General features: G+C 41.8%; 1 protein-coding gene across 3 annotated transcripts in view; it reads right to left on the reverse strand.

The window, feature by feature from the left end:
* Positions 1 to 11,754: 11,754 nt before the first annotated feature.
* The window catches only part of LOC124616008 (hemicentin-2-like), a 1,911,634-nt gene continuing 1,895,648 nt past the window's right edge, over positions 11,755 to 27,740 (reverse strand). For 2 of the 3 annotated variants that reach the window (XM_047144219.1, XM_047144220.1), the window contains one exon: positions 11,755 to 12,567. In XM_047144219.1, the coding sequence (XP_047000175.1) occupies positions 12,452 to 12,567 (116 nt within the window). In that variant the 3' untranslated portion in view covers positions 11,755 to 12,451. The remainder of the gene's footprint in view (positions 12,568 to 27,740) is intronic. The other variant, XM_047144221.1, reaches the window with a different exon arrangement.

Raw genomic sequence — 27,740 nt, forward strand, 5'->3', positions numbered from 1 at the left:
CGTACTCCCCAAGCCACCTGACGGTGTGCGGCGGAGGGCACTTTAAGTACCTCTATCTGTTCTACCTTGTATTCCAGTCTCGTATTGTTCGTGGAAAGAAACATTGTCGGTATGCCTCTGTGTGGGCTGTAATCTCTCTGATTTTCTGCTCACGGTCTCTTCGCGAGGTATTCGTAGGAGGGTGATATACTGTATACTGCTTGACTCCTCAGTGAAGGTATGTTCTCGAAACTTAAACAAAAGCCCGTACTGAGCTACTGAACGTCTCTCTTGCAGAGTCTTCCACTGGAGTTTATCTGTCATCTCCGTAACGCTTTCGCGGTTACTAAATGATCCTGTAACGAAGCGCGCTGCTCTCTGTTGGATCTTCTCTATCTCTTCTATCAACCCTATCTGGTACGGATCCCACACTGGTGAGCAGTATTCAAGCAGTGGGCGAACGAGTGTACTATAACCTACTTCCTTTGTTTTCGGACTGCATATCCTTAGGATTCTTCCAATGAATCTCAGTGTGGCATCTGCTTTACCGACGATTCATTTTATATGGTTATTCCATTTTAAATCACTCCTAATGCCTACTCCCAGATAATTTATGGAATTAACTGCTTCCAGTTGCTTACCTGCTATATTGTAGCTAAGTGATAAAGGATCTTTCTTTCTGTGTATTCGCAGCAAATTACACTTGTCTACATTGAGATTCAATTGCCATTCCCTGCACCATGCGTCAATTCGTCGCAGATCCTCCTGCATTTCAGTACAATTTTCCACTGTTACAACCTCTCGATATACCACAGCATCATCAACAAAAAGCCTCAGTGAACTTTCGATGTTATCCACAAGGTCATTTATGTATATTGTGAATAGCAACGGTCCTAGACACTCCCCTGCGGCACACCTGAAATCACTCTTACTTCGGAAGACTTCTCTCCATTGAGAATGACGTGCTGCGTTCTGTTATCTAGGATCTCTTCAATCCAATCACACAATTGGTCTCATAGTCCATATGCTCTTACTTTGTTCATTAAACGACTGTGGGGAACGCCTTGCGGAAGTCAAGAAACACAGCATGTACCTGGGAACCCGTGTCTATGACCCTCTGAGTCTCGTGGACGAATACCGCGAGCTGGGTTTCACACGATCGTCTTTTTCGAAAGCCATGCTGATTCCTACAGAGTAGATTTCTAGTCTCCAGTTTCTTCATAATAACACTACCGTATTTATCCGCCAATACCACTCAGCAACTTTCAAATAAATTGTCCCGCCCTCTACGGGAATTACGTAAAGTGTGTACGAGTAGAGGTTGTGATGCAGGAACGACTGCATATGGAAGTTTAGGTCTGGCCGTGGGTCGTGCACGCATAGTCACAGCGCTTAAAGCGACCACTCGCGTGAAGCGGGAAATTCGGTTGCGGGTCCCCGTTCGCAACAAACTTGTATTGTCGTCATTCCCTTATACGGCGGATACTTGTCCATATTCGCAACTAACAATATATTCACGCGTTTTTCAGCATAGGCCGAACTTCCCCGTATGGGGCCTCCCGGCCAACAATGCCATACGATCATCTCTGAATTAATGTTATGTTACACATCGTGGAGGTACACCACTTAACGTCATAGAAATGATATTAAATAACTTCGCAAATAAACCAAAACTGACGTCGTAACGAAATAAATATTATCGCAGAAAAATAACAAAGAGTCTGTAATCAATTAATATGATCTGCGAATGTAACTGCTATTTCTGATCTTTTGGCAAAAAGATTGTGCTGTCTTCCCTTTTGTTTCTGCGTAGTGTAAGAAGCCATTTTGTAACGAGGCACGCAAACGTGTAAGTTTAGCCCAAATATAATCAAATACCACTAAATGATATGGCCCAGAGTAGTAATAATATTCTTAAGATTTGCTAATTTTAACAAACAAAAATAAATGTAGGAGATTTCTCTTGATTAGCGGTTCTTCCTTTGTAACAATAAAAGTAATCTGTATTTCCAATATTGAATCATATTTGACTAAATTGAGTATAATTTGATCCTCGCTTAGCGATATTACGAGAATCTCCTCAGCCTTGAACTTTTAGTTGGTTATAATTTCGAAATGCACAGTTACATATCTCGATATCTGCGTGTTGGTTTTTTTTTTTTTTTTTTTTGTTTTTTTTTTTTTGTGATATGTTGCAATACAGCATCACCGGTCTAACTGTGTTGGTGATGCAGTAGATTTCCACAGGGCAGTGACTGGCGTCACTGCAATTCACTTTGAAGGTGTGGCGGTGGGACTTGTAGTCCCGTACCACCCTCTGGCGGTGACAGTTGCTACCTGAGTCAGGCAGAAAAATTTAGCCTAACATGGGCGGGTATGATTGGAAAGTATTGGACGTAGAATGGGGGCTAGTCCCGCCAAGGGATGCGTCCGTGGTGGGCGTGCCAGACCTATCGTTAGCCATGGTCGGAATCCGTTTCCTCTAGGGGTACAGGATGTCGAGATGTCTTTTAATATAAAAACATCGTTGCAAGTAAACTAACTGCGAGAAGAAGACCAAAACCTGCCTTGCCCTTTCGCTGTGTGTCTGGTTCACTCACTGCGCTAATGTATGCAGGTGCCTGTAGTACACCTATGCAGTATTTATTACAAACTCTTAACTGTGTTATGGTGTTGTGATGCGATTAACCTATGCAAAAGAAAATGTAATTAGACGGTTACCTTTACCACAAGCCCTTTTTCCAAAGCACCAATAAAGAAAGCCTAACTTCATGGTTTTCTAATCCAGGAGTGGTTCGTAGTTAAAGGCTCTGTGGCAGAGACTCACAAAATCATGTATGTGCTAAAACATACTTTCCAATAATAGGTGGCAGAATTTAAATTATCACTATGCAGTTCAAATATTTCTCACACAGCTTTAAACGATGGCAGTTAACTTTTTAGAACCGATGACATCGAGTGACGTTTTCCGAGCAGAGAGTGGACTTAGCTGGCGCCTTGAAGAGCCCCCTAGCTCCGTATAGTAGAGATACAAGGGCGTAGCCTCTACTTAGTATACCTCCTATGCACTCCAGAAGCCTCAGTCTGTGACTCCTAGGGGTATTCTATCTATCTCGAAATGATTTTCATGTTGCGCTATTTACAACGAAAAGAAGTCGACAGTTTGACTCAATATTCACACTCGGAATCCTGTCTCTGCATATCTCTATTGTGCTTTGAGGCGTCGTTAATCTACGTTTGGTATTAATGTTTACGTAGTGTTAACTCTACTTCTTTATATCTGGCACTGGTAATTCAATCCACTTTAGGAATGGCAATTTTTTGAAAATATCTCGCTAACGTGCACAAGAATATTGTAACGAACGTGTCAATACATAGCGAGAACTTCGCGAACGATCAGAGAAAAACATATTACTATCTTCATTTGCTAAAACAATGGCACGTAACACATACTACTACAAGTTCTGTAGGTTAACTGCCGTCTTTAGCAACTGTTATAAAGGTCTTGTTGATACCAGACGCGTTTCGCTTTATTTTAAAGTATCTTCAGTTGTCTGATTTTTTTTTTTTTTTTGTTTTTCCATTCTACTTCGTCTTGCACGTGTATGTGCTGAGTATTTGCATTTGCACACAGCGCATTCACTGTAGTTAACACATTAAGACTTCTGTGCACAGAAATCTTAATGTGTTAAGTGCAGTGAATAGGCTGTGTGCAAATGCAAATGCTCGACTTGTATATGTGCAACTATGGAAAAAAGAGGCCAAAAAACAAAGAAGACAACATGAACGCACTACAGTTGCTAACGAAATGTTTGCTTGCTGACAAAGTTTGCGGTATGGAGTGCGTTACTGTCAAATTTCTTTTCGTTAAAGTGCGTTGCGCCTGAGCACTTGTGAGTTTTATTTTCTTGACAATAACTGCAGCATGTCTGAATATGAAAACAGCACAATATGAATAGCTAATTTTTTAGCCAATGACGTCACGTTACTCGACGTTTCTTATCACACTAAACTGAACTAGGATCTGAGACCTGAGAGATCTTTAATGCTGCGTAACGGGTAAACTGCGTATTTTAGTACACTGAAGCGCCAAAGTATCTGGTATAGGCATTCATATTCAAACACAAAGATATGTGAACAGTCAGAATATGGCGCTGCGCTCGGCAACGCCTATGTAAGACAAGTTTTTCGCGCAGTTGTTAAATCGGGTACTTCTGTTATAGCATGGTTATCAAGATTTAAGTAAATATAAACGTGGTGTTACAGTCGGCGCACGAACGATGGGACTCAGCACCTCCGAGGTAGCGATGAAGTGGGGATTCTCTCGTATGACCATTTGACGAGTGTTCCGTGAATATACCCTGGATGGCTGCACGACACAAGGATTCACTCCTCCCCTGATCCGTCAGTACCGACATAGGACTGTTAAAAATGCAAATTTCGTGTGACTAGGGCCTCCTGTCGGGTAGACCGTTCGCCGGGTGCAAGTCTTTCAATCTGACGCCACTTCGGCGACTTGCGCGTCGATGGGGATGATGACTGGAAACATGTTGCCTGGTCGGACGCGTCTCGTTTCAATTTGTATCTAGTGGGTGGACGTATACGGGTATGGAGAGAACCTCATGAATACGTGAACCCTGCAAGTCAGCAACGGACTGTTCAAGCTGGTGGAGGCTCTGTAATGGTGTGGGGCATGTGCAGTTTGGGTGATATGGGCCCCCTGATATGTCTAGATACGACTCTGACAGGTCGCACGTACGCAAGCATCCTGTCTGATCACCTGCATCCACTCATGTCTATTGTGCATTTCGACGGACTTGAGCAGATCCAATAGGACAATGCGACACACCACACGTCCAGAATTGCTACAAATTGGCTCCAGGAACATTCGTCTGAGTTTAAACACTTCAGACCGCCACCAAACTGCCCAGATATAAACATTACTGAGCATACCTGGGATGGCTTGCAACATGCTGCTCAGAAGAGGTCACCCCCTAGCACACTTACGGATTTATAGAGAGCCCTGCAGGATTCATGATGTCACTACTGCAGGCGTTACTCGAGTCCATGCTATGTAGTGTTGCGGCACTTCTGCGTGCTCGCGGGGGCCCTACACGATATTAGACAGGTATACCAATTTCTTTCGCTCTTCAGTGTAGTATGTATCAACACAAAACTGAATACAGCATGCTACCTATAGATACTGTCAGAGTTAACTTTTGGTGTAATTTGGCTGTTGATTATGAAAAGGAAAGGAGATAGTGTATTCACAAAATAAATAATAATACTGCGTTTGGCCTGCTATGTTAAGAACGATTAAAACTTTAACCTTTCCACTACTTTGACCGTTGTTTATAATTTACACTTACATCTTGGACAAGCAGTGCATACCTTTTGCCCACTGAATACACACCACTGAGTAGAACAAAAAAAAAACAACAAATGCATCAGGGAACAGAGTGAAGTGGAAGGCATAATTATGACTGCCATGAAAATGAAACAGGAGATGGCCAGGATGCGTAGCATTACGAATGGATGGTTGAAGAAATAACGTTCTTTAGTGAATTCTGAATGGTAAGAAAATAACGAGATGCCTAACTAATAGTTGGTGAGTGGAAGATACAAGAAAAACTACATTGGACCTTGCAGTGTAGAGCTGAAGACTTTAAAGCTTGTAGTACCGTACTTCATACACAATTCAACAAAAGTTTTACATCACCAAAAATTTTACGTCACCAACTAAAGTCTTACGGCACCTTGCTACGTCGTACAGGTGTGTTGCCATTATGACTGTTTCTTTATTGATCGGATGGCTTTTGTAAACGTACACACAGTTACCACCAGCGCTACCTACGGGTAGAACACCGCACTCAAATCAGCCTTTCAGCTGAAAGTAAAGAACCAGCGGGACCGCATTAGAGACGTCTGTCGGTACCGTGAACATCCATTTTGCTGCGAAGGACAGTGGCGACCACGAAGAATTCGTGACTAGATCACAGCACGGAGTTTCTCACGTACCTAAATACTTACACTTACATAGTTTCATCTTGAATTGGAAGCGGCAGAGCGCAACAAATATGCAGACACGAGGAATAAAACTGCAAAATGTTAATAACATTAATATTATTTACAAATCTTTTATTTTTATAAAAAAATTCGGAGGTATTACTTTTCAGCACGCTCTCGAGTGATGACAATCTCTCGTTAAATGCGATAAACGTGAGACAGAAATGTTGATATCCTGCGATTTTCTGTTCTGAGTGGGTGACGTGGTGCCATTACTTCTTCTTTTGTTTCAAGTGCAAATTATTTTTTCAATCATTTAGTGACTAATTTTCTGCTAATCCACCGGTAATTAATGTCTGAATGCATTCTGTTATCAAAAGGTGTTGTTTGTAAAATAGTTCACATTATGAAAACATATGAAATGTAATAATTTAACGCAAATAGATTTATTTAAGTGCTATGCCCAGTTAGGATCAATTGTAATGAGCGTTTTACACGAAAGAGGAGACGAAGACAGTTGAGGGTGGAGGCTGACAGATGAAAGTAATCCGTAATGCAAGCGTGCCCCAGTTCGCGGGTTTTATCAAAGTCAGTAAACTGAAAAAGTGGAAAACAGTGATTTATCATCGGATGGAGCATTAAATATGGTGTGTGTAGATGTCGTGCAAGCTGAAGTTATCTTTGAGAGAGACTGTTCCGTGCGTTAAAGTGTCGTCGTGCCGGCGTGAAAAGGTGTTGTGGAACTATTTGATGAACACTGCGTGGAAACTTCTTGAGTTAATTGCACATGAGGACATTTGATGTTAAGTTAGAGCAGTGACAACAGTGTGTGAACAGAAAGAGGAGCATAAGATCTTCAGAACAACTTTAATAACAGTTCATCATGGTAGAGCAGTTATAGCACCAAGAGCAGAGGGAATGGTTAATTTATAAGCGTTATGTCTGACAGTTTTAATAAATGATCGTTAAACTCCGTTTTAAACGGGCTGTAGACCGAAGATTATTTTGAGTACCGTAATACCAGATTCCCCTTAACAGAGGGTTGCCGTATTTGTAGGGATAGTATCTTTTGAAGAGGAACAACGGAGCCACCAAAATGTATTGATAAGTTTATTATGTATCATATGTTCAACCGCTACAGTGAAACCAATTTCTGCTCAGAATATGCAAGGAATGGTAGCGTCCTTAGTCACGTCTGTCAATGTAGGACAATCTACAGAAATGTTCTGTGTGTTTTTTCCTTCCTCCACGACCGTTAGTATTTCTGAACAACCTTATTTTTTCCACTACAAATTTATCATTTCCACTGAACGTCGTCCTGTGTTTCCATCGTCACGTTATCCCATTCTTATTAATATGATAACATTCCTTCGTAATTATCGCTTCGCAGCAGAAAAGTATGACAGAATGCAGCTGTGGTCCTCGTGTCAGTTACCTACAGACTGCTGGCCAATGAGCAGCTAACCAGTTAGTTTTCTTCTGATCATAGAGCTTAAATTACTTCGTTAATGCTAAAACTATAAATATTTATCAGTACCTTTGGCAAACAAAATGGCTTTCATTTGACTTTTGGTGGTAGTTCCCTTCCTCTGTTGATGTTACTGACAGAATGGCAAGCAGTCTAATTAAATGAGATATATTTTATCGTAATACACGCTATTTACGTGCAGTTACTGGAGAATAGCATGTTGGTTCAAGAAAGAATCATACACTACAGAAGAATTTTGTTACGTTTTCGGTATATAACTTGGAAGGAAAAAAAAACTATGTACAATTTGTAGTCGATAGTTCATGACATCTTTCTCGTTACATAATGAGTTGTCGCCTCTTGTTTTCCTAAGTATTAACACCGTTGCCATGTGTGTCACCTGTGTACATTATCCGTTATGGATATGTGAAATGTGGGTAGTTGTTTGAGGAGCAGGTATGTAGCGGTCATATTATAGAGTGAATTGTGCAAAGATACGCTTGAACTGTTGTGTTGTTGTGCTCTTCAGTCCGGAGAACGGTTTGATGCAGCTCTTCGTGCTATTCTAACCTGTGGAAGCTTCTTCATGTCCCAGTACCTGCTGCAACCTACATCCTTCTGAATCTGTTTAGTGTATTCATCTCTTGGTCTCCCTCTACGATTTTTACCCTCCGCGCTGCCCTTCAATACCAAATTGGTGATCCCTTGATGCCTCAGAACATGTCCTACCAACTGATCCCTTCTTCTAGTCAAGTTGTGCCACAAATTTCTCTTCTCCTCAATGCTATTCAATACCTTCTCACTAGTTATGTGATCTACCCATCTAATCTTCCGCATTCTTCTGTATCACCACACTTCGAAAGCTTCTATTCTCTTTTTGTGTAAACTATTTATCGTCCACGTTTCACATCCATACATGCCTACACTCCATACAAATACTTTCAGAAAAGACTTCCTGACACTTAAATCTATACTCGATGTTAACAAATTTCTCTTCTTCAGAAACGCTTTCCTTGCCATTGCCAGTCTACATTTTATATCTTCTCTACTTCAACCATCATCAGTTATTTTGCTCCCCAAATAGCAAAACTCATTTACTACTTTAAGTGTCTCATTTCCTAATCTAATACCGTCAGCATCACCCGTTTTAATTCGACTACATTCCATTATCCTCGTTTTGCTTTTGTTGATGTTTATCTTATATCCTCCTTTCAAGACACTGTCCATTCCGTTCAGTTGCTCTTCCAGGTCCTTTGCTGGCTGACAGAATTGCAATGTCATCGGCGAACCTCAAAATTTTTATTTCTTCTCCATGGATTTTAATTCCTACTCCTAATTTATCTTTTGTTTCCTTTACTGCTTGCTCAATATATAGATTGAATAACAACGAGGATAGGCTACAACCCGGTCTCACTCCCTTCCCAACCACTGTTTACCTTTCATGCCCCTCGACTCTTGTTACTGTCATCTGGTTTCTGTACAAATTGTTAATAGACTTTCGCTCTCTTTGTTTTACCCCTGCCACCTTCAGCACTTGAAAGAGAGTATTCCAGTCAACATTGTCAAAAGCTTTCTCTAAGTCTACAAATAGTAGAAATGTAGGTTTGCCTTTCCTTAATCGATTATGTGAGAGAAGTGGTAGGGTCAGTATTGCCTCACGTGTTCCAACATGTCTACGGAACCCAAACTGATCTTCTCTGAGGTCGGCTTCTACCAGTTTTTCCATTCGTCTGTAAAGAATTCGTGTTAGTATTTAGCAGCCGTGGCTTATTAAACTGATAGTTCGGAATTTTCACATCTCTCAACACCTGCTGTTTTTGGGATTGAAATTATTATATTCTTCTTGAAGTCTGAGGGTATTTCGCCTGTCTCATACATCTTGCTCACCAGATGGTAGAGTTTTGTCAGGACTGGTTCTCCCAAGGCTATCAGTAGTTCTAATGGAATGTTGTCTGCTCCCGGGACCTTGTTTCGACTTAGGTCTTTCAGTGCTCTGTCAAACGCTTCACGCAGTATCATATCTCCCCTTTCATCTTCATCTACATCCCATTTCCATAATATTGTCCTCAAGAACATCGCCCTTGTATAGACCCTCTATATACTCCTTCCACCTTTCTGCTTAGCCATTTTGCACCTCCTGTCGATCTCATTTTTGAGACGTTTGTATTCCTTTTTGCCTGCTTCATATACTGCATTTTAGTATTTTCTCCTTTCATCAATTAAATTCAGTATCTCTTCTGTTACCCAAGGATTTCTATTAGCCCTCGTCTTTTTAACTACTTGATCCTCTGATGCCTTCACTACTTCATCTCTTAAAGCTACCCATTCTTCTTCTACTGTATTTCTTTCCCCCATTCTTGTCAATTGTTCCCTTATGCTCTCCCTGAAACTCTGTACAACCTCTGGTTTAGTCAGTTTATCCAGTTCCCATCTCCTTAAATTCCCACCTTTTTGCAGTTTCTTCAGTTTTAATCTAGAGTTCATAACTAATAGATTGTGGTCAGAGTCCACATCTGCCCCTGGAAATGTCTTAAATTTGAAACCTGTTTCCTAAATCTCTTTCTTACCATTATACAGTCTCTGTGAAACCTCTCAGTAACTCCAGGCTTCTTCCATGTATACAACCAGGCGTCTTCCTCTATCATTCATTACCCCCATTACATATTCACCTAGTACGTTTCCTTCTCTTCCTTGTCTTACTATCGAATTCCAATAACCAATGACTATTGAATTTTTGTCTCCCTTCAGTATCTGAATAATTTCTTTTGTCTCGTCATACATTTCATCAGTCTTTTCGTCATCTGCGGAGCTAGTCGGCATATAAACTTGTAATACTGTGGTAGGCATGGGCTTCGTATCTATCTTGGCCACAATAATGCGTTCACTATGCTGTTTGTCGTAGCTTACCGGTATTCCTACTTTTTTTATTCATTATTAAATCTACTCCTGCATTACCGCTAATTTATTTCGTATTTACACCCTGTATTTACCTGACCAGAAGTCTTGTTCCTCCTGTCACCGAACTTCACTAATTCCCACTATATCTAACTTTAATCTATCCATTTCCCTTTTTATATTTTCTAACCTACCTGCCTGATTAAGGGATCTAACATTCCAAGCTCCGACCCGTAGAATGCCAATTTTCTTTCTCCTGATAACAACGTCCTGTTGAGTAGTCCCTGCTCAGAGATCCGAATGGGGGACTATTTTACCTCCGGAATATTTTACCCAAGAGGACGCCATCATCATTTAACCATACAATAAAGCTGCATGCCCTCGGGAAAAATTACGGCTGTAGTTTCCCCTTGCTTTCAGCCGTTCGCAGTACCTGAACAGCAAGGCCGTTTTGGTTAGTGTTACAAGGCCAGATCAGTCAACCATCCACACTGTTGTCCATGCAACTACTGAAAAGGTTGCTGTCCCTCTTCAGGAACCACACGTTTGTCTGGCCTCTGAACAGATACCCCTCTGTTTTGGTTGCACCTACGGTACGGCTGTCTGTATCGCTGAGGCACGCAAGCCTCCCCACCAACGGCAAGGTCCGTGGTTCAAGGGCTGGGGGGGGGGGGGGGGGAGATGAGGCATGGACTGTATAGTAGCAAGTAGCAATAATTTTTTTTATTATAGGATCAGTTCTGAATTTAAAAATCGACGTGGATACATCGCATCGATGAAAAATAGAGCTAGTTATATGCATCCTTGGCTCGAAGTCCAAGTTAAAACTGCAGGTCCCCCTCTAACTGGCCGGATAAGTACGTTTAATGGTCGGAGAAAATTAAGGTCGTGCCACCTCCACCGGGAACATGCGGAGAAGAATATTATGGTGTTCTATATCTGTTGTTTATAATTAAGGCAGTGTCGTCCAATGATACCTTCAGTGCAGATGCACACTAAGCTCGAACTCTTATTTGAATCGGCGAGATGACGCCAGTAATAAGGCTAATGAGCACGGCCACTATATTGTAGTGTGTTGTGTAGTTGAGCATTTGGGTATGTCAGGAGGGAACTCTGCGCGGTCGTGGTGACCACTATGACTGGATGATGTAATTTGTGACGAAGGTTTGAATCCTGGTCTGGCATAAATTTTCTACCTGCCCATTTATATAAATCAATGCCCGGTGGCTGCCAATGTCTTTAATTCCTCTGCGTCTTGATTGCTGTCTACAAGCAGTCTTCGGCTTGAGCACAACCTTACCTTATTAATTCATGTGTGATCTCCAGCACTGCGAAATTTTAAGCCCAAAATTGATGCTTCAGCTTAAAGAAGACTTTCCACATTAAAAAGTCACGTTATAAAAATATTTACCAGTTCAAGATTTAATGGAATTCTTTACGAATCAATATATCTAGATGCTATGTACACATTTTTTTACTCATGATAACATAGGATATAAAAATTATGGTCTTTACATAATTGATGCTAAGCTAACGAAGAAGAAAATTAGAGTGGCTACAACGTTTGAATATAGTATCCTAAATGTAATTAAATGTTTTTTAAATGTCAATAATTGAAGCTTAAAGTTTAAAATTTGTAACAGTTACATCGAATTAAAATATTGATGTACAGGATTTCAAATTTCTTCTCCTCACGTGGGCCTCTAAGTTTCCCATCGGACTTCTCTGCTTCAGAAGAGAATGATTAACTGTGACGAACAGAGAACTCGTCGAACGATGTAGGCGGCTCTTACACTGTAGTCAAGAGTCTCAGTTTTCAGTAAACATTTTATTAAAACCTACGAAAGAGAATCATCTGCAAGTCCATACTCTATTCATTACAGTTCCGGTATTGTCCTTAAAATACATTTACACTGGGATCGGGTCAGAATACAAGCAATAGTGAAATACTTCTGTGGCACAAGGGGAGGACAAAAGTCACGACTGGTGAAAAACTTCTTGTTTAGAATGGCACTGGCGCCGTCGCCGGCGATGCGACAAGAGAGGCTGGCGCCGGCCTCCAGGCGGCGGTCAGGGGTTCGTGGCACGTCGCGGGCGACGAGCTTATCTGGCAGCTAGCGCCAGTAGCGGCAGGATCACGAACCACAGCACGGCGTCCACGTCAGAGCCGGACGACGTCTTCCTCCGCTGTATGGCCGCCATCTTGTCACCTGAGATAACAGATAAGGCGAAAAGGGAGAGAAACAAAAGAAGTTCTCATCTTGCGCGCGCGCGTACCACTTATATGTTGGGACACACAGTAAAACATTTCTACGTTTAGTTTCTTGAACTTTTTCGTTCCCAATGAATCGAGTAAACAGTTCATACACAGTATCACAAAAAGAATAGCGGGGTATACCGCAATTCTTAGCTGGTTTATAGAAATTATTCAGCACTAGGATGAAAGAACATCAGCGTCTGTTATGTCAAATTGTCACTTGTGGCGCTGGCAGTAAAGATGGCGATACTGAATAGATAATCGCTGGAATTTGACTGTTTGAAAGCCTTTTATCTGTAATTACAGATCATAGTGCATCTCTAAATATGACTGTCATCGTTAAGGCTCTGGCATGCTAACATCACTTTGAAAATAGGTTGTAGGGCATGGGACGGTGTGAACTGACGAACCAAAATGTTGAGCATATGAGACACACTTGGGGTTAAGAAATCAGCCAACAAAATTAAATGCGACGTAACAGTTTCAGTGAGTTCTGTGTTGAGGATTTCAAGATATTAACTGCAACAGCTACTCTAGATACGGTAACCATGGTTTGGGAGGAATCTGCCAACTGTGTTTATGCTGTGTGACACATTGCACTCGAATATAACGGTTGCACGACAAACTACTGGAGTTGATTTTGTTTCATGTATAATTCATCGATGTAAATCAAAGGTAATAAAATGACAAAGCTCATAAATACGATATTCTTTTTGAAATATCCCGTGTATTTAAGGTCAGAAAAATATGACCTGAAATTACTGTTTTCTTAACGCTCATCATTCTGATAGAGCTATCGTATTAAATGTATTACTGATTACCGATAGTTGGCTAGCCACAAAGATATTTTCCTTCACTTTGGACTTCCAAACAAGAGTCATGATTTGTGTTCAAGAGTATCCTTAAATTTTAGGATAATTACAGGCATAATTATTTAGTTTCCTTAAAATAAAACGAATATTTTAAGTTTATAACACTGCTAATAAGAATAACCAGTAGTACAGCAAATTCAATGTGCTGTAAAATGTGTAACCGGGTAAGCCAATGATATTTCTGACATTGCAAAAATGGTAGCGATTTCAGAATGAATACACTGGGCATTCTTGGAGTGTAAGTGTAAGGGGCAGAAAAATGAAAACAGAGATATGGAAAAGAAAGAAATTAGACTTTTATTACTTGAAATGTAATCGGCATAACTGTTAATGTGTTCATTGCACTGTGAGTCAAGGCGGTAAATGACTTCTTGGAAAAATGTTTGTGGTTCCTCAGGCAATCATGATTGTACCCAGACATGTGCCTCTTCATCCGATGCAAATCGACGGTGGTTAATGTGTTTCTCCAGGACTCCAAAATGTGGAAGTCGCATGGGGACGGGTCGGGACTGTATGGAGGATGTGTAAGAACTTCCCGTCCACATGCTGGGAGATTATTTCGACTATGCTGCAGAAATTTCACTGGGAAACCCTTACACATCCGCAACCCAGTCTAGATTTCTACCACCCGACTTACATGTTTTTGGAGCCGTGAAGAAACAAATTCGTGGCCGTCGATTTGCTTCGGACACGTCAGGGTATGATCATGGTTCGGCACGCAACTGCCAACATTTTTCCATGCAGGCACTGTCCACCTTGTCTCACAGTAGGGTAAATATATTTAACAGTGGTGGCGATTAATTTATAAATACTAAACAATTAACATACTTCTTACATCTTGTAAGTAGGCTGTTTAGGTTTTTATATTGTTAACGCCATATAGCGCTCTGTATGAAAATCACTGGCTGTGCTGTGTGCAGTCTGTGGCTGGGTGGCATTGTTGTAATATTTTCTATTGTAGTGTTGGGCCGTTGCGCTAAAAATATTGTGTGTCAGTTTAGTGTTGATCAGAATAGGTAAAGAGCGAAATGTCTGTGTAAGTTCAGTTTTGCTCAGCTGATTGAAAATCAAATAATGTAAGAGGTTTATCAGCACAGTACTTCAATAATTTTTCTAAGGGGACGTTTCAATCTGCGACGTTTTCATTCGACTGTTCCTTTATACGTTCTACGTAGAAACGCAATTAGAGTTTCAGAGTTTTTCAAGGAGGAAAGGACGGTTAGCGCTAACATCTGGTCGAAACGATAGTCATTAGAAACGAGACAATATCGTCGCAGATAGGTGGAGAAAAAATCTATTAGGTTTGTTTAAGAAATGATCTCCGCACTGACTCAAATTTAGAGTAATTACAGACAATGTACGAGGAGGGGAGAGAGATTTCTAACCTAACAAATAAAGAATGACAGAAATTTCATAACACCAATTTATTTTTTGATATAATACCCGTGTACACTAACACATTTGCGGGCACGCTCAGATAACTTCTGCAAATCACTCAAATAAAAGGTCTCCGATTTCGAGTCCAACCAAGCGTTCACAGCATCAATCACTGCATCATCATTGTCAAATCGTCGTCCTTTGAGGTCCTTTTTTAGGTTTGGGAAAAGAAAAAAAATCTGATGAAGCCAAATCTGGAGAATATGGTGGGGACGTCATAATTACAACCCGCAGTCACAGCAGACTTTCCAGTGTTGCTAGGGCTTTGTGCGCTGGGGCGTTGTCCTCATGAAAACTGCGCGTGCCGGTTTTCCAGGTCTTTTTCTTTTTTTTTTTTTTCTTTTTCTCTTCTCCCAAACGGCGCAAGAAGATGCAATAGTATGATGCATTGACAGTTACACCCTTTTGCAAGTAATCCACCATAATTACTTCTGTATCCCAGAAGACCGATGCCATCACCTTACCGTTTGATTCTTGCACCCGCAATTTTTTTTAGGGTAGGGGATGAAGGATGTGTCCACTGTTCTGACTGTTGTTTTGTCTCAGGATGAAAGTGGTGAACCCAAGTTTAGTCTATTGTCACATATCTTGCACGAAAGCTGTCTTTTTCCGCTTCAAATTGGAGGACGATTTATTCACAACAATGCACACTCTCCCGTCTCTGATCTGCATTCTAGTCTTTCGGGACCCACCGAGCTGAAACTTTCCGCATTCCCAAAATATGCACGACAATGATCATGAGTACGGCCACCCATCGGAGATTCCAAATGTGGTTTCAATGTGCTGCAACGTTGTTCGACGACCCTACAAAATCGTATCCTGAATTACAGTCATAGTTTCATAAGTGACAACGGTGACAGTCCTTCCGCTCCTTGGCGCATCTTCCACACTCTTTCTTCCACGTTTGAAGTCGGACACACAGGTTTTCACTGTTGCTTAAGACGGAGCACTTCCGCTTGTCTTCTGCAATTTCCTTGGGCGTCATTCCCTTCAAATGAAGGTATTGGATCACAGCACGGTTCCGGATTCTCTTGATATTCGCCATTTTGCTTATAATTTGATAGGTTGATTTTATCTTCAGGACACGTGCTGAAAGAGATGAGTCGTCAGATCCAGATGGAATCTGAACTCGGTTTTACAGGGAGTATCCATCGGCAGTGGCTCCATATTTACGTTACACTTGTCGAGAATCTATCGTCCAGCGGTAATTTCCGAGCGGCTGGAGAAAAAGCGTAGGTGACTTCCATAGGTACCGCAAATATGAATGCTAATAGAACGGAACAGTGAATTACAGAGCAATATCCATAGCGTTGATTGTTGCAGAATTCTTGTACATATTCTAAGTTCGAATTCAATCATTTTCCGTGGGGGAAAAAGCTTATATTCGCATATCAACACCCATTTTGAAATCATCGTCCTTGCGAAACTCAGACTGCCCTTTCCTGACAACGAAGGCTCAAGGGGAAGAGGGACATTCCATATTTATAGATTTCTGGAAAGCGTTTGACACACTGGCGCGCTACAAACTTAAGAAAGTCCGAGCGTTCAAACAGGTTCTCAGATATGTCAGTGGCTTGAATACATTTTAAGTAGTAGAACTCCGTACATGGTCCTGGCCAGCGAGTGTTCATTAGAGACAAGGGTGCCATTATGAATGCCACGGGTAAGTATAATAGGATCCCTCTCATTCCCTATACACGTAAATGATTTTACGGGTAGGGGGAACAGGAGATTGCGACTGTTTGCTGTTAACAATGTTGGTTGGTTGGTTGATTCGGGAGAGGGGACCAAACAGTGAGGTCATCGGTCCCATCGGATGAGGAAACGATGAACAAGGAAGTCGGCCGTGCCCTTTCAAAGGAACCATCCCGGCATTTGCCTGAAGTGATTTAGGGAAAGCATGGAAAACCTAAATCAGGACGGCCGGACGCTGGTTTGAACCGTCGTCCTCCCGAATGCGAGTCCATTGTGCTAACCATTATGCCACCTCGCTCGGTTCTTACCACAGTTGTGCACCGTCAAGCGTTGTATTTGAGTGAATCTAGGAGGATACTGGATGACTTGGGTAGAATTTCTGTTATGTGTGATGAAAGGCAGCTTTCTTCGAATTTCGGAAAACGTAAGCCAATGAAGGTGGCTGTGGTAACAATCCTGTAGTGTTGGGAAACAGAGTTATTGTTGAGCTGCTTCACAGAGCTATTAAATATCAAGGCGCAATGTTGAAAAGTTACCAGAAGGTTCCATCAAAACACGAGTATTATAGAAGAGGTCCATGAAATCAAATGGACATGCCTGGAGGGAAGAAGACGTTCTTTTTGTGAAACTCTACTGAGAAAATTTAGAAGATTGACATCTGCAGGATACTGCACAATCATCATACTCTCATAATCTCGCACAAAGACCGCCAAGATATGATAAGAGAAATCGGGGCTAGTACTGAAACGTGCGGAGAGACGTTTTCCTCTTGTTTCCCTTGCGAGTGGCACAGGAAAGGGAATGTGTAGCAATAATGTATGGTACCCTCCGCCATGCAGCATATGGACCACCGCTCAGCCCCGCTCCCACCAAACGCCATACGGGCGACACTTACTGATACTATTTGTAGCAAAAGAGGCAAGGAACCCTTCCTCGCGGCAACAGACGAATGGAGAGAAGCACACTCTGAGAGGTCCATGGTACTTTCTGAGATCCGTCACGCATGATCTATCGCTTGTACCCAATTCAAGGAAACATGGAGAACAGATATCCTAGCTTATAAAACCCAATATTTTGGAAGGGATGGTTCTGTCTGCGTCATTCGATTTCCTACCACTGGTGTGGAACTTGACATTTTCGCGTCTCATATCAGCGCAATTAGCACTGGTAGAGCCATACTCTCGTAGGACTTTAACCTTTCTTGTAGTCCCTCTGAACCTGTTGCATACATGCTGGATAGCTACATATGCTGAGAGACAAAAAGTACGTAACTAACGAACTTCAGTGTAAGTCCTTATGTATCTCCCTATTTCCGAAGGCTCTTAGACGGATCCAATGCAAGTGACCCTACCGTAGGACACACAGCCACCTCAGTTGCTACCGTTAACTTTATAGCACATTTCAGTATATCCGTTGTGGATGACGAACTGCGACTGTGATTTAAACTGTGCGATTTATCTGGTAATAACATGCAACCAGTCAATAAACTAAAAAAAGCGATTTATCCGGTAATAAATATGCAACCAGTCAAAAAACTAAAAAAGGGACTGGTTGCGTATTTATTACCAGATGAGTCGCCAACTTATAGCTTATATTTGCTTTCAGCTCGCAACGGTATTAGCTCCTTACCTAGCCTGCAATTATCGTGAATATCTCGCCCATCGCAAAGTTCCAAGCGCCTGGAGAAAACCGCAAGTGACTCCAGCATATAAGAAGGATAAAAGAACGCACCCGCAAAATTACAGACCAATATCGCTATCTTAGGTTTGCTGCAGAATCCCTGAACATATTCTCAGTTCCATTATAATAAACTTTCTTGAGAATTAAAAGATTACGTCCACGAATCAGCATGGTTTTAGAAAGCATCGCTCGTACGATACTCAGCTTGCCCTTTTGTCAAATGAGAGACTGCGAAAAATGCATGGAGGGCAACAGGCTCAAAATGGTTCAAGTGGCACTAAGCACTATGGGACTTAACATCTGAGGTCATCAGTCCCCTAGACTTAGAACTACTTAAACCTGACTAACCCAAGGACATCACACACATCCATGCCCGAGGCAGGATTCGAACCTGCGACCGTAGCAGCAGCGCGGTTCCGGACTGAAGCACCTAAAACCGCTCGGCCACAGCGGCCGGCTTACATTTCCGGAAAGCATTTGACATGGTGCCCCGCTGCAAGCTGTTATCGACGGTGCGAGCATTTGGAATACGTTCACAGATATGTGAGTGTCTCGAGGACTTTTTAAGTAATAGAACCCAGTATGCTGTCCTCGACGGCGACTGTTCGTCAGAGACAAAGGTATCGTCAGGAGTGCCCCAGGGAAGTGTGATAGGAGTTCTGTTGTTAATGATTTTGAGGACGGGTTGGGCGACAAACTGTGGTTATTTGCTGATGAAGTTGAGTGACCACAGGAAGATACAAGACGACTTAGACAAAATTTCGGGTTAGTGTGGTGAATGAATGTGAAAAACTGCAAATTAATTCGGATGAGTAGGAAGATCAAACCTGTAATGTTGGGATACACTATTACTAATATCCTGCTTGACAAAATTATGTCGTTTAAATGTCTGAGCGTAACGTTGCAAAACGATATGAAATGGAACGAGCACATGAGAAGTGAGTTGGGGAAGGCGAATGGTCGACTTCTATTCAGTGGGAAAACAGTGGTTGACCTGTAAAAGAGACCGCGTACAGGACGCTGGTGCGACGTATTCTTGAGTACTGCTCTAGTGTTTGGGATCCATACCAGGTCGGATTTAAGGAAGACATCGAAGCAATTTAGAAGCGGGCTGCTAGATTTGTTACCGGTAGGTTCGAACCACACGCAAGTGTTACGGAGGTGCTTCGGAAACTCAAATGGGAATCCCTGGAGGCAAGGCGACGTTCTTTCCGAGAAAAGCTATTCATAAAATTTAAGGGATTGGTATTTGAAGCTGACTGCCAAACGATTCTACTGCTACCAACATACACTGCGCGTAAGGACCTCGAAGATAAGATACGAGAAATTACGGCTCATACGGGCGTGTATAGACAGTCGTTTTCCCCGCGCTCTATTTGCGAGTGGACCAGGAAAGGAAATGACTAGCAGTGGTTAGGTTACCCTCTGCCACGCACCGTACGGTGTCTTGCAGAGTATCAGTCCTTCCGGACACAACGATGCTCACGTACGGGTATGTGCTTACTTGTCTTCAAATCTGAGCTTGCGTTTGACATTTCCTAGCGCTGAGAGGATATGTGTTTCACGACACGTACATTTAGGAAATGGAAGATATTTATCAAAGCTGTTGCCTATCATTGATGGAATTTTGTGAGCTGTCTGGCCAACAAAACCGTGCTCGATCGACATACTTACAAGGTTCGAGTGGATTTCGTACTTCTCTCCGCTGTATTTTGTGTCGGATATGTACTATGTCAGCAAATAAAACCTGCTGGAGGTTACAGACGACCACAGACGTACAGAGGTCTTGTAGGGGGGCCAGTTCAGTGCATTCTTAGCAAAATTGCAAGAGCAGCTAATTTAATACCCCATGAACTGAGAAGCGTAAGCCAAAAAGTTGGGATTTAACACTGACATTCTCACTATAGTGACAAAATGAGTTTTTCGTAAAATAATGGTCACTTCCCTTTTGTGCGGAATCAATTGTACTGAAATACAGGGTGTTACAAAAAGGTACGGCCAAACTTTCAGGAAACATTCCTCACACACAAATAAAGAAAAGATGTTATGTGGACACGTGTCCGGAAACGCTTAATTTCCATGTTAGAGCTCATTTTACTTTCGTCAGTATGCATTCCAACGTGATCAAATCGTAAATTTTCACAATCAACATGTATGGGCTGACGAGAATCCGCACGCAATTGTGCAATCACGTCATCAACACAGATTTTCTGTGAACGTTTGGGCAGGCATTGTTGGTGATGTCTTGATTGTTCTTCCACCTACGCTCAATGGAGCACGTCATCATTATTTCATACGGGGCACTCTACCTGTGCTGCTAGAACATGTGCCTTTACAAGTACGACACAACATGTGGTTCACGCACGCTGGAGATCCTGCACATTTCAGTCGAAGTGTTCGTACGCTTCTCAACAACAGATTCGGTGACCGATGAATTGGTAGAGGCGGACCAATTCCATGGCCTCCACGCTCTCCTGACCTCAATCCTCTTGACTTTCATTTATTGAGGCATTTGAAAGCTCTTGTCTACGCAACCCCGGTACCAAATGTAGAGACTCTTCGTGCTCGTATTGTGGACGGCTGTCATACAATATGCCATTCTCCAGGGCTGCATCAGCGCATCAGGGATTCCATGCGACGGAGGGTGAGTGCATGTATCCTCACTAACGGAGGACATCTTGAAAATTTCCTGTGACAAAGTGTTTGAAGTCACGCTGGTACGTTCTGTTGCTGTGTGTTTCCATTCCATGATTAATGTGATTTGAAGAGAAGTAATAAAATGAGCTCTAACATGGAAAGTAAGCGTTTCCTGACACATGTCCACATAACATATTTTCTTTCTTTGTGTGTGAGGAATGTTTCCTGAAAGTTTGGCCGTACCTTTTTGTAACACCCTGTATAATATAATTTAGTTGCCCACATTTTCTGTTATTTTTCTACATCTGATAATTCTGGCAAGTGGTCGTTTATGTAGTTACGACACCCTACCAGTCCCTTTTTCTAATTTGATACGGTTTATTTACCATTAACTACTTCTGGAACCACTGACGGCTTATCGATGGAGGTGTTGTAGGAACATTATTTTCTGGACTAAGTGCATCACGGTCTGGTGAAAATAATGGAAATTTGAGCATAAGTTAAAGAAATGAGTGATTAATTTTAAGCCACACTAGATGTATATTGCCAACGTACGGACGCACCTGCAGCTTGCAGTATTCATGTTGTACAATAAATCATATCAAATAGGGACTGGTTGCTTGTCATGGACACGTAAACGGCCGATTTAAATCACAGGTGCAGTAATTCGTCTGCAATGAGTATAACGAAAATAATGACAATGTATACTTGCACTTGTTTATAACAGGGAGATATTTTCTGCTCTAACAAAAGACTCCATACGATGCTCGTCGAAGTGCGCAATTCACAGACAAGAGAGAAGTTGACGGAAGTTTTTCATAAATCTTCTCCCACACCACCCAACGCCATTTCCTAAAATTAAACTCTGCAAACTACTCATTGTCTAGAAGCGTGGCAAGCCGTCTGTGGCTTGAACGACGCAGCTAAGTTTCAGTCCGTGGTGATAAATTTCTTCTAGTTAGGATGGCACCTGTTGTGAAACTTTCTGTCTGCTCGTTTGTTCGGCTCTCCGAGCACTACATCTCATTGCACCATAGATTAAACGCCTGTCAGCAAGTTCTCGCAACGACTAATGCTCCATCTTCGCAACGGAGCATGAGTCGCAGACATCGGTTTACTCCACCGTGGGCACCACAAAGACGACTGTGTATTGTTTTCCTATGTAGTGTCACCAGCAGTCATATGCTAGGCAGCTGTTTCTTGTTAAACGCATGCAGTTCACATTCAGGCCTCTGAGTAGCATTTTTCATTCTACTACGTCTTACAGCTTTAAATATTTATTTCCGAACATTGATTCGTGAAATCGTAATAACCTGTTTAGGATAGTTCAAATCTCTATTACTGTGACCCTAAAGGTTTTGAGACATTCTGTATACAATCATTCAAATATAAACCTATGTAATAGCTTAATAAATGCCATAAAATGAAAAAGATGTCAGTCATTAAGAGATTCCTTTGTATATACCACAGTTTCAGCAACAGTCAGGTAAATACTTTGCTTTCAAACAAGAAATACCTAAAAACTTTCATAGGAACTATCTATTAACAGATAATATAAAGGGCTGGTATAACTTATCTTGGCAGACGCCTTAGACATAGCAGTGCCGTGCCTTGAGAAACACTTTCTCAGTTTTGAAAACAGAATAATATAATGCTGAAGCGGCGTTCTGTGGTAACTACTCGCATAGGCATAGGGGGTGATCGAGTATTATCGGACACTCATACTTTTTAGGTTCAAATGGCTCTGAGCACTATGCGATTTAACTTCTTAGGTCATCAGTCGCCTAGAACTTAGAACTAATCAAACCTAACAAACCTAAGGACATCACACACATCCATGGCCGAGGCAGGATTCGAACCTGCGACCGTAGCGGTCGCTCAGTTCCAGACTGTAGCGCCTAGAACAGCACGGCCACTCCGGCCAGCTACTTTTTACGAGTTATAATATTTTGTTAGAACATTTTTGTCATTAAACAATACTATCGTTCTTTACTTGATAGAATTATAAAGCTCGATGTCATAAAAACATACGTTCGTTCATTTTTTAATATTTCTCCACCATTCAAATTTAGTCATTTGGAAATATCATTGTTGCTCTCATTTTTTGATTTTCGTAGGTCGCGTCAGTTATCTTTTCATATCTCTGCTATATTCAGCTCTCTGAAACTTTTTCGCTTATTCGCTGAGACAATTTCGCCTTTTTCCGAGCTAGGTTAGTCTACTAGCCAATGTGGACCTTCTGCGGTATCGAAAGGACGAGGGGTCCATTGTTTCAACGTGTGTATTGTGTATTGAACGGGGGACTTAGAAACGACGGAGAGGCTTCGTCCCCGCCGTAGCCCTCAGTGGTTCACAGCCCCACAACAGTCCACTCACCCCACCACCGCCTCACACCGAACCAAAGATTATTGTGCGGCTCGGCCTGATTCATATTATATGAAACGTATTCGCAGCTGCGAATATGGGCAACCATCGGGTGTATATCGTAATGCCAACGATGAAAATTTGTGCCGGACCGGGACTCGACTGCTGACCTCTTGCTTATCGCTAGCAGTCACCTTACCATTAGGCTATCAGAGCAGGACTCAAGGCCAGACGCAAACTTCCATATGTAGTCGACCATATGTCCGCAGTCTGCACTCGTACATGCATTACGTATAATCCCGCAAAGGGGACATTTTACTTTAAAATCCCTTACCCAGTATCGGGCATGCATGTTCGAAGGCATAGGCGTTGTGATGCCTACAGGCATGAAATGAACTCGCAGCTTCGAATATGAACAGCCAACATCAGCTGTGTAGTGGAATGCGTGTGCGAAGGAACATTGCATAGCACTTCTGAACAGCACAGGCACTGCAATATCTCTTTATCTGGCGGCCCCTGGCAAGCGATTTTCAGTTAAAATGTCTCCCCTGTGGGGGAATATACATAACGGACGCACGGGTGCTGGCTGTAGACACAAAGTTGACGACATATGCAAGTGCAGGCCTGGCCGTGAAGCGTGGTCAGATTGCCTAATTCTAAGGAGAGCACTCCATATAAGCGGGAAATCTGAGTTCGAGCTCCGGTCCGGCACAAATTTTCACTGTTGTTCTTCTGTTATACAGCTGATGGTTGTCCACATTCGCAACTGGAAATACATTTCACGTAGTCACCAACAACACAGGCGATGCAGTACCATACTAGATTTACATTAAATTCTGCCGCCTTTGTGCACGGAAAAATCAACTGCTGTAAATATGTACCTCTGAAAGTCTCGGTGTTCCTTTCCTCGTTTCCATAAATCCCCAGAACATCTGAAATAACGAGTTCCTGTTTGTGTGTGTTAATACTCACGCAGCAGTTTTAGAGCTGTATAGACACGGTCGTAAGGCATACCACCTAATAACGAAACTGCAACGTTTGTGATCGAAATGACCGATTCTATTTGAGTGTCACTGTGCTCAAACGCGATTGCGGTCGTGGGCTAGGATCGTGCAGCAGCTTTGCGGTTTGCACTCTATTACACATCCATTACCGCCAGCTTCCGCTGAAAGTGCAGAATGCTGTGGCGCGTAAGAGGGCCGCTCTGCAACCTGGCGGCGCGCGCGGCGGTCGCGTTTCACTCAACGTTTGCCCTTTAACTGGCGCATGCAGGCGCCGGCTGGTTTTTAGCGGCGGGGAGGGCTGCTGTGCGATGCATCACCATTACCGGTTATTGGCGCGCGTCGGAAGTTTGCCGCGCCGGTACACGCCGCCATTCCGATGGAACGGTTATCGCGCCGATGTTCGGGCAGGCATTAGGGACGGCACGGCACGGCGAGCCGAAGCGAAGCGGGGCTCAGGGGTGGAGCAGCCTCTGTCTGCCACCGAATTCCCGTTCCCTCCCTTACCTGCAGAATCGTACCCTCGACACAGTGGTGCTTCGTCAGCCATCTTGCTCCCACTGGTGCTACCAAATAGCGTTTCCTGTCATTCAGTTTTGTCTCGTCACTCTTCAATATATAACGTAACTGGCTTAGTGCCCGCTACTACGTTCGCGTACAGTGTGTGGCCTGCAGAGATTTACTTGCTTTTATTTAATCGAATTTTTATGTTGTTCACAAACTGCAACACCTTGTAAGCTTTTCACGCTAATCAAGGCCATGTAAGCATGGCCTTTTCCTAATGTACTTCTGACCAAAAAGCGATTCTGGTGGTGTTCAAAGTTCCCGTTCACCATGTCTTTTGCGTTCTTGAAGAGATATTTCCGTAGCAACTTTTATCCCCTAACAATCATTTCTTTATATCTAACCGAGAAGTGAAATACTACTTTCATAAATCTAGCTTTACAATTTTTTTAATTTAAGGAAATATTTTCTCAAAAATTTCCCTCCCCTATTGCACTCCCAAAGGGGTTGATTTTCCAGAAAGTATTTTTTTTTATTCCTAACCGAGAAGTCATACAGCGATTCTCACAGATGTAGCATTAAAAATCCTTTAGTTGTTCTTTAGTAGTTATTTATTTTTAAAAAAAACTGTCACCCACTATTTTACCCAGTGGTTGAATTTTCAAAAATGCTGAGAAATGTATTTTTTTTATTTTCTGAGTTAGAAATCAAATATCAGTTTTCATAGTTCTAACTGACAAACTCCCCTAACAGCTTCATACTTTCATAAACCCTTTCGTTTTCTATTTCACCCCCTCAGCAGTGTAATCTCGGAAAATTCCTTCTTAAAAGATAAATCCACACCCTCTCCAAACTTCAAGTTTATATCTTTAGTGGTTTGGGCTGGGCAATGATGGGTCCGTGAATCAGTCTCATCCTACTTAACCCCCTTAGGAATTGAATTTTCAAAAGTAGTGGAATACATATTTTTTCATCTCTAAATGAGAAGCCAAACACCAATTTTTAAAGCTGTAGCTTTAATAACACTTTCGCAATGGAATATTTTCATATAACGTTTCACCCCTATTTCACCCTCTTAGGAGCTGAATTTTCAAAAACAGTTATTTGCGTATGTTTTATTTCTAACAGAGAAGCCGATTATAATTTTCTTGTATTTAGATTCGAAAATGCTTGCACAATGAAATATTTCCACAAAAACTTTCATCCTCCTTTTAATCGCCATGGTGGCTGAATTTCCAAAAACAGTGAAACACGTATTTTTTAAGAAACCAATTAAAATTATCATAGATTTAGCTTTAAAAATGCCTTTACAATGAAACTTTTTCATAAAAAATCTCATCCTCTATGTCACACCCTTAGGGGTTTATTTCCCAAATACACTGAAAGACGTACTTTTTCTTATTTCTAACCGAGAAATCAAATACCAACTCTCATCGATGTGGCCCTAAAAATCCTATAATTGTTCTTTAGTAATTATTTATTTTCAAAAAATTTCTCACCCACTATTTTTCCCCTTAGTAGTTGAATTTACAAAAATGCTGAAATACATACTTTTCACTGCCTGGCTGAGAAACAAAAGACCAGTTTTCGTAGTCCTAGCTTCAAAATTACTTTAAAAGTGACACCGTTATCAAAAGTCTTTCATCCCCTATTTCAGCGCGTTAGCAGTGGAATTTCGGACAATCCATTCCTAAACGATGCCCTCAGTGTATGATCCGCACCCTCTTCAAACTTGAAGTTTCTATCCTTAGCGATTTGGGCTAAACGATGATGAGTCAGCAGTCAGTCAGTCAGGACATTGTCTTTTACTTACAAATTAATTAACGCCTCCATGAGAGCCATGGGGTAGGCAAGGAATTGGAAACTTTGCGATAGGTAACTCAAAACAACGGTTTCTACCCACAGTTATTTGGTTAGGTAGTTATGTGTTCCATAGACCGTTTGCACGTTGTTCAAATAGCTTAAGGAATGCAGCCACGTTACGTCGTCGACAATCGCTGATATTTCGAGAAGAGCCACCGTGCCATTTTTAGGCAAAACTATCGATATCTGCAAGTATATCGAAGATGCGCCATAACCAATAGCTGGTTTGATTATTATCCACATACCTTTTTTATCGGATTACTGCAACTCTATTAGAAACTGGTACTACGAGTACTTGTAGTACTGTCGATGTCAAGGACTTCTGGAGAACACAAGTTCAGAGCCCGTTATCTTTGGTGTGTGTTTACCGTGAAGTAGGAGGTTTGAAAGTGATCTCAGCTTCAAACTTATTTTACATGCAAATTGTACATTTCTGAACATGTGTTCCTTATCGTAACTTTAACTACTGTCCCCACTAGACGCCTGTCACAGAAATTCTGTTGTGGAGGTTCTGTTAGAATGTCTGATTCCTCACAGAAGTATCTACAAGATGAACGTGGGTGAGTACGTCATATTATACTTGCTGATCGCTTTCGTACAATCAATATTTCTCTTGTAAGTGATGACTTATCCAATTAAATTTTTCCATAAAACATTATTGAATGAAAAGATACAAAATATCGAAGGAGATTGTTTCATTTATTTCCAAGAATATCAATCATATGAAGAGGAAGATCACCTAGTTTAACTGTTTGAGAACTCAGCAACATGACAAATGTAATGATCACCGATAAATTAAAGAAAATAAAAATGGAGCAACTACCGATTTTGAAATTACCCTGGCTAGTGAAGATGAAGTTGCGAGGAACAACAAGTACGCCTCGGTACCGTATATTGGTAAAATCCTGGACAGAATCACGTGGGTTTGAAAAATAGTAAATATTAATTTCCGTACAGAGCATATAATGAACACGAAATTATTAAGGCTTTCCTGGCCACTTGTTATCAAACTGCCTATCGGCTTCTGTCTCCCATTCTCCGGCCGACGTTTATTTGATAGTACTTCTGACGTTTCGCAAGCA

This window comes from Schistocerca americana, chromosome 5 (assembly GCF_021461395.2).
Source record: "Schistocerca americana isolate TAMUIC-IGC-003095 chromosome 5, iqSchAmer2.1, whole genome shotgun sequence".
Lineage (NCBI taxonomy): Eukaryota > Metazoa > Arthropoda > Insecta > Orthoptera > Acrididae > Schistocerca > Schistocerca americana.